The 7,046-nt window shown below is 36.1% G+C and overlaps 1 protein-coding gene across 1 annotated transcript; it reads left to right on the top strand.

Annotated features, from left to right (window-relative positions):
• Positions 1 to 2,193: 2,193 nt before the first annotated feature.
• Positions 2,194 to 3,141, top strand: LOC122199937 (olfactory receptor 52E2-like). The gene has a single exon (XM_042905327.1). The coding sequence runs from the start codon at positions 2,194 to 2,196 to the stop codon at positions 3,139 to 3,141; it is 948 nt and encodes a 315-aa protein (XP_042761261.1).
• Positions 3,142 to 7,046: the final 3,905 nt, after the last annotated feature.

Here is a 7,046-nt window from a genome sequence, read left to right as displayed (position 1 = left end):
CACAGAATCCAAAGCAGGCTCCAGGCTCTGAGCTGTCAGCACAGACCCCGATGTGGGGCTCGAACCCATGAACCGTAAGATCATGACCTGAGCTGAAGTCGGACGCTTAACTGACCGAGCCACCCAGGCACCCCAACTATCTTTTTACTCCATTTGCTTTTAAGATCTCTATGATTTCTGAAACTCTATTAACTTTTTAAAAAATGTGTCTATATGGAGATGCAGTTGATTTATAACATTGTATAATTTAAGGTGTACGGTTGTTAATTTGGCAGATTTCTATATTGCATTATGATTACCACATAGCATTAGCTAACACCTTTAATCATATCTTTTTTATCATTTCTTATTTTTTTATCTTATTTTGTATATTTTTATTATCTTATTACCATTTCTGTTTTGGAGTTAGGAAAAATTAAAATCTAATCTCTTAGCTACCTTGAAGTTTATAATAGCAACATTTTTGTCTCTAATCATTTTGCAGTGAATTAGATCTCCAGAACATATTACTAGTTGCAAATTTCCACTGACTCTTTGTTAACTTTTTAAAGTTATTCCTGATTTTTAAAATCCATTTTAAAGTCTCGCTCAAATCAAATTTCATTGTCCACGGACATCATGTGATAGAGTAATTGTGTACTTCCTCTGGCACCATTTATACTTCTCAGAAGCTACAGAAACATCTGTTGCTGTGCTTGAGCCGTTGGGACTCTCCAGTGGAGCTATAAAATCTGAAGTTAGCATTTCATGAGGGAATAATTCAAATCTCTGAATTCCTAGCTTTAATTCAACACAACACAATTAATCTGGAGGGATATAGACAACTTGTCTATGTTTACTCAAACCTAAGACATGAGAGAGGCAGTGATGAGGGTACTGTAGCATATTGGTGTGAAGAAGGACTTTCTAGAACTCAGGCATAAATATTCAAAATTACTTTGGACTCTTGAGACTCAGCTGTGCTGAAAATAAACTGAGAGCATGCAATAGAGGAAGACACGGTGGTCCCTTTGAAGATAAGTTGGAGACTTCTCTGTATTGCCTCCTTGTTGACAGGTAAATTGGTGTAGTCCCACCACATAGAACTAGCCACTAATAAGTTAGATCAGGATGCTCTTGGCATTTTCCCCAATCATCCTTTAGAAATTCTGGTCCACAAGGTACCTGGTACCAACTCTGGGAAAGTAAGTGTATGCAAGTATATTCTCTGGGCTTAAGAATAATTTAGTAAGAAATAACATACTAACCATTAGTTTCACAGTGAACAGCTGGTATCAACTGAGATGTTGGAATGTAAATTTTATATTATATATTTGTATATTAGATATTATATTAATATTGCATATATTTATTTATATCATATATATATATATATATATATATATATATATATATATATATATATTTGTATGAATTATCATGAAAGCATGGACAATCTGCCAAAGTAACATTTTTCCAGGGATCCTGGAAAATCCAGGGAGCATACTTTTTGGATGTAAGGTCAATGACTTTGTTGCTATCTTAAAGCTATTATGCATTTAAGTGATCAGATGCTGGTTCTTTTATGGCCAGAAATTCACCAGGGCAGCAAATTTCAAAAGTATTGTCCTTTGAAGCATTGCAAGTGTGGAAAGCTTATTATTCCTTCATGTCTTGCTTTTAAAAATCCCTATTTAGAATTTATCTCATGCCAAATTCTCCAACACCATAATTACTTTGGAGGGGTACGTCTCAGAGAAGGCATTGTTACAGGTTCCTGGTTAGAATGTGAGGAACTTGAGTTATTTATCAGAAATTTTGCAAAAGGAAGGAAGGAAAGAAGAAAGAAAGAAAGAAAAGAAAGAAAGGAAAAGAAAAGAATAGAAAAGAAAAAGAGATTTTGCTCACCCTGGCTATCACAGACAGGAGAAGACTTAGTGTCAGGCAGAATGTTGTGGAGTTTCTGAGTTTAAGGAGATAGTCTTTACTCAAGCTAGTCCTTAATGAGATTAATAGCTGACAGTGAGTAATGCAATACATGTAATTTCAGAGAAGCTCACCAGGGAGGACTTAAAATATGAATAAAATTGCTCAGTTGCACTTTTACCTAAGTAATCCTACTGTATATTTACCAGAGTATATATGCACTTGACCACTCCAGGGACAAAGGAAGGAAAGAAAGCAAGACTATATCTTCACGTAGCCAGAATCACCATGATTGACTTTAACTCCACTGCATTCACCAATCCTAGTACCTTCTTCCTGATGGGCATACCTGGCCTAGAATATTTGCATATTTGGATAGCCATCCCTTTCTGCTCAATGTATATTGTGGCACTCATGGGAAACATACTTATCCTTTTTATCATCAAAGCTGAGACTGTTCTCCATGAACCCATGTTCTATTTTCTTTCCATGTTGGCCATCACAGACCTCATCTTGTCAACCTCCACTCTTCCCAAGATGTTGGGTATGTTCTGGTTCAATTATCATGAAATCGGCTTCCATGCCTGTCTCACTCAGATGTTTTTCATCCATGCTTTCTCTGGGGTGGAGTCAGGGCTTCTTGTGGCCATGGCATTTGACCGGTATGTGGCAATCTGCAATCCGCTGAGACACACATCCATTCTTACAAATACTGTGGTGGCTCAAGTTGGCATAGTGGCACTTCTACGTGGGTTAGTACTAATGACACCACATCCATTTCTGGTAAGGAGAAGGCCATATTGCCAGTCCAATGTAGTCCCCCACACATACTGTGAGCACATGGCTGTGGTGAAATTGGCTTGTGCTGACATTTCCATCAATAGTCTTTATAGTTTGGCAGTCATTGTCTTAATTGTTGGGACTGATGTGACATGCATCTCTCTGTCCTATGTACAGATACTTCGTACTGTATTTAATCTCCCTTCTAATGATGCCAGGTTGAAGACCCTCAGCACTTGTGGGTCCCATGTGTGTGTCATCCTCACCTTCTACATCCCTGCTCTTTTTTCCTTCCTCACCCACCGTTTTAGTAAGCATATACCACGCCACACCCACATCCTGCTGGCCAACATGTACTTGTTGGTACCACCTATGCTGAACCCTATCATCTATGGAGTAAGGACCAGACAGATCCGAGAATGTGTTCAACAATTATTCATGACTAAAATCAGCTGAGAATTCTGGGTCTTATTTTTCCACTTATTCCCATCCTCCTGTAATTCTGTGGTATAAATTTCTTGGATTCTAGCTTCAGCAAGACCAAGTATTAGAATCTTAATTCTTACTTACTATTTCCATAAGTGGAAGTTATATTTAACTAACATGCATATGTAAAACAGATACAGCAATACCTATGTCATAAGTTAATGGTTACAAAGTGTTTAGTACTGTTTCTAGTATATTGTAGCACCTAATAAAGATATTATTTCAGTCTGTGAAATAATTCTTCTTGTGTTATGCGTTTGTTTTCTCAGTGTCTTTATGAAACATGTTTATTAGTTTATTTTATAAGATTAACCAAATAAGAACATCAATCTGACTGTGGCTTTTTTTTTAATGTTTATTTATTTTTGAAGAAGAGAGAGACAGAGCATGAACTGGGGAAGGGCAGAGAGAGGGAGACACAGAATTCTAAGCGGGCTCTAGGCTCTGAGCTGTCAGCACAGAGCCTGACGCAGGGCTCGGACTCAAGAACCATGAGAATGACCCAAGCCAAAGTCTGACGCTTAACTGACTGAGCCACCCAGATGCCCCTTTTTATCTTTTTTTTTTTTTTTTTTAATTTTTTTTTTTTAAAGTTTATTTATTTTTGAGACAGAGAGAGACAGAGCATGAATGGGGGAGGGTCAGAGAGAGAGGGAGACACAGAATCGGAAGCAGGCTCCAGGCTCCGAGCTGTCAGCACAGAGCCCGACGCGGGGCTCTAACTCACGGACCGTGAGATCATGACCTGAGCCGAAGTCGGACGCTCAACCAACTGAGCCACCCAGGCGCCCCCCTTTTTATCTTTTTTAATGGGGGAATTTTCAACTAGATAATCCAGATGGCAGTCTGCATTGGGTTGATTTGTCCTCTCACTGTAACCATAGGGAAAGTTGGTGAGAGATGGGCAGAAGAGAAAAATGTTGGGTAGGCCATAGAGCTTTCAGCTTGCAACTTATGAGAAGGATGCATGTTAGGAACTCCCTTGAGAATTGATATGGATTGCAAAGTGAGTCATTTCCACTGCTAGTGCAAACACTGTGTATCTTTCAAACTTGTGGAAAATTTCAAAGAATTAGAACTGTTATTCCTGAAATGAGCAAATAAAATAAAATGGTGACTGATTTTGCATTCATCTATCCACTCAGTAAGTATCTAGTAAGTATCTGTAATGTGCCCAACACTTATATGGGCATAGAAGACATGACAGTAAACAAAAGAAGCCAAATTATTTCCCTTAGTGAAGCTGATAGGCAATAAGTAAAGATGGTAAATGAAAGTAATTAATGTATACTGATTATAAGGGGGACTTTTCTAGTAATATTTAATGTTACAAATTTTAGTCTAATCTACTTCTGGTTGTATCCCACACCTTTTGATTGCTGATGGATACTGAAAGAGGAATCTTAAATTTTCCAAATACAGTAGTGGATTTGACAATATTTTCTTTCATTTCATCAATTTTCTTCATGTAGTTTGAACTCTGCACTTAAGTGCATATGCATTTATCTTCTTTTATCTTGATATAATATCCGTCTTTATCCTTGACAGTATCTCTTATTCTGAATTCTTTGTCTTATATTAATATAGCCACTTCTGCCTCTTTTACATACTGTCTGCATGGCATGTATTTTCCAACTTTTTAATTTAACCTATCTATGTATTTATATTTAAAGGAGTTTTTTGTACACAAATACAGTTGGATCTTGTTCTTTTATCCAATTTCACTATCTCTGTCTTAAATTGGTGTGTTTAGACCAGTACCATTTAATGTGATTACTGATATGGTTGAGCTTAAGTTTACCATTTTTGTATGTGTTTCCCATAAGTCTGATCTGTTTGTTGTTCTTATTCATCCCCTCCCCCCACTGCTTACTTTTGGATTTAAATAGTTTTAGTATTGAGTTTTAATTTATCTATTGGTTTTTGGCTATAATCTATTTTATTTTATTTTATTTTTTAGGGATTGCTCTAGATTACAGTTTTCCAACTGTGACACTGTTACTATTTTCAGCCAGATAATAATTTGATGGAAAGTTTGTCCTGTGCACTGCAGGATGTTTAGCACCTTCTCTGGTCTATGGCTGCTAGATACTGCTAACAACTAATTGTATCTCTAGAAATTACCAAATGTCTGACTGGGAGCAAATAGGACTGAGAACCACTGATATACAGATTGTGACATACATACCTAACCTTTCACAATTGACTTAGAGTTAATATTTTACCACTTCAAGTGAAATGTAAAAGAACCTTACTTTTATGGGATCCTGTACTTCCCTACATGTTGCAGTTGTCAAATGTACATCTGCATGCATGGAAACCCCACAAAGGCTATGTAAAAGTTATCTTAAGCAACTGGAGCAAGTGAGTTTCATATTTAACCATATAATTATAATTTCTGTTGCTCTCCCTTTACTACTGATCTCCTAATTTTCAAATTTGTATAACCTCTCTTCAACCATAAGTCATTTTAGAATTTCATTTTGAGACTGGCTGCTGGTGATGGATTCTCTCAGGTTTTCCTCAGCTGGCAAAGCCTTTATTTCATCTGCATTCCTGAAATATATTTTCTCTGTGTATTGAATTTTGAGTTAACTGTTTTTTTTTAAATAAATTTTAGCGCTTAAAAATACTGTTCCACTGTCTTCCGGACTTTAAGCTTCCTTATGAGAAATTACACTCATTCAAATTGTTCATCTTCACATAATGACTTATTTTTCTGGCTCTTTGCAATAAATTTTCTTTATCTTTGATTTTTACCAATTCAATATGTTCTTTCTATATGTATGCTGTTCTTTAAGTTTACTTGTTTAGGGATCAAGAAGTTTTAAAAATCTATGAATTTATGCCTTATACCAAGTTTAAAAATAATTTCCTATTGTTTCACTAAATATATTTCTCTGCCCAATATTTTTTTTCCTCCTTCTGGGACACCAGTGACATGAATATTAGAGATTTTTATGTGTTCTACATCCTTGAAGCTCTGTTCATGATTTTAATATTTTTTCTCTATTCTCCAGATTGAATCATTTTCTTAATCGAGTTTACACTTTCTTCTTCATTCTGCTATTGAGCTAATCTGATGAATTTCAGATTTAAGACCTTTACTTATAAAATGATGACATTGTTCTTTTTTTATACTTTGTTATCTCTGTGTACGACCTCTCTTTCACATACTTCAACAGTGTTTACCTTTAAGTCATAAAGAATAATTGTCATAACTGCTTTAGAGTTTTTGTATGACAGTTCCAACGTCTGACTGATATTGGGATTGGAATCTGTGGATCATTCCTTCCCTTGATAGTCACATGTTTTCTGGTTTTTCATATGTTTAATATTTAAAAAAATTTTTATCATGAACATTTTGAATATAGATCTTGTTAAAATCCTTTGTATAAGGTTGATTTTATCTTTTCCGGGAAATCAATTTGGTTATGTTCAGACTGCAAGTCCTATCTTGCTTCCTGTGATGGTTCTAATGGATGCTTTTGTCCCTCATCCTGACATTTGGAGATGGTTTATATAGTAATTGAGTTCTCAGTGCCTTTACTGTGTTTTGTTGGATCTGTCCTATGCATGTGCAGCTCAGGAGTAAGCTCATAGTTGGTGTCAGTTCATATACAGAATTTAAGGAGCTACTTATTCAGCTCTCTCTTCTCCAGGATTATTTTCACATTCTGTAGTTGTCAGGAGTCACCTCTCACATCTCCATGACCAGAAAGACAGCCTTTCTGGTAGAATTTACCGGTATGTATCACCATATCATCAAACTGGGTACCGCCCTTGAGGAAGTAGGAAAGGAAGGGAGAAAGAAAGAAAGAAAGAAAGAAAGAAAGAAAGAAGACAGAAAACAAAGGATAACAATAAGAATTTCA

This window comes from Panthera leo, chromosome D1 (genome assembly GCF_018350215.1).
Source record: "Panthera leo isolate Ple1 chromosome D1, P.leo_Ple1_pat1.1, whole genome shotgun sequence".
Taxonomy (NCBI): domain Eukaryota; kingdom Metazoa; phylum Chordata; class Mammalia; order Carnivora; family Felidae; genus Panthera; species Panthera leo.
Note: the sequence above shows the minus strand (reverse complement) of the source record. Positions and strands in the feature narration are given on the sequence as shown.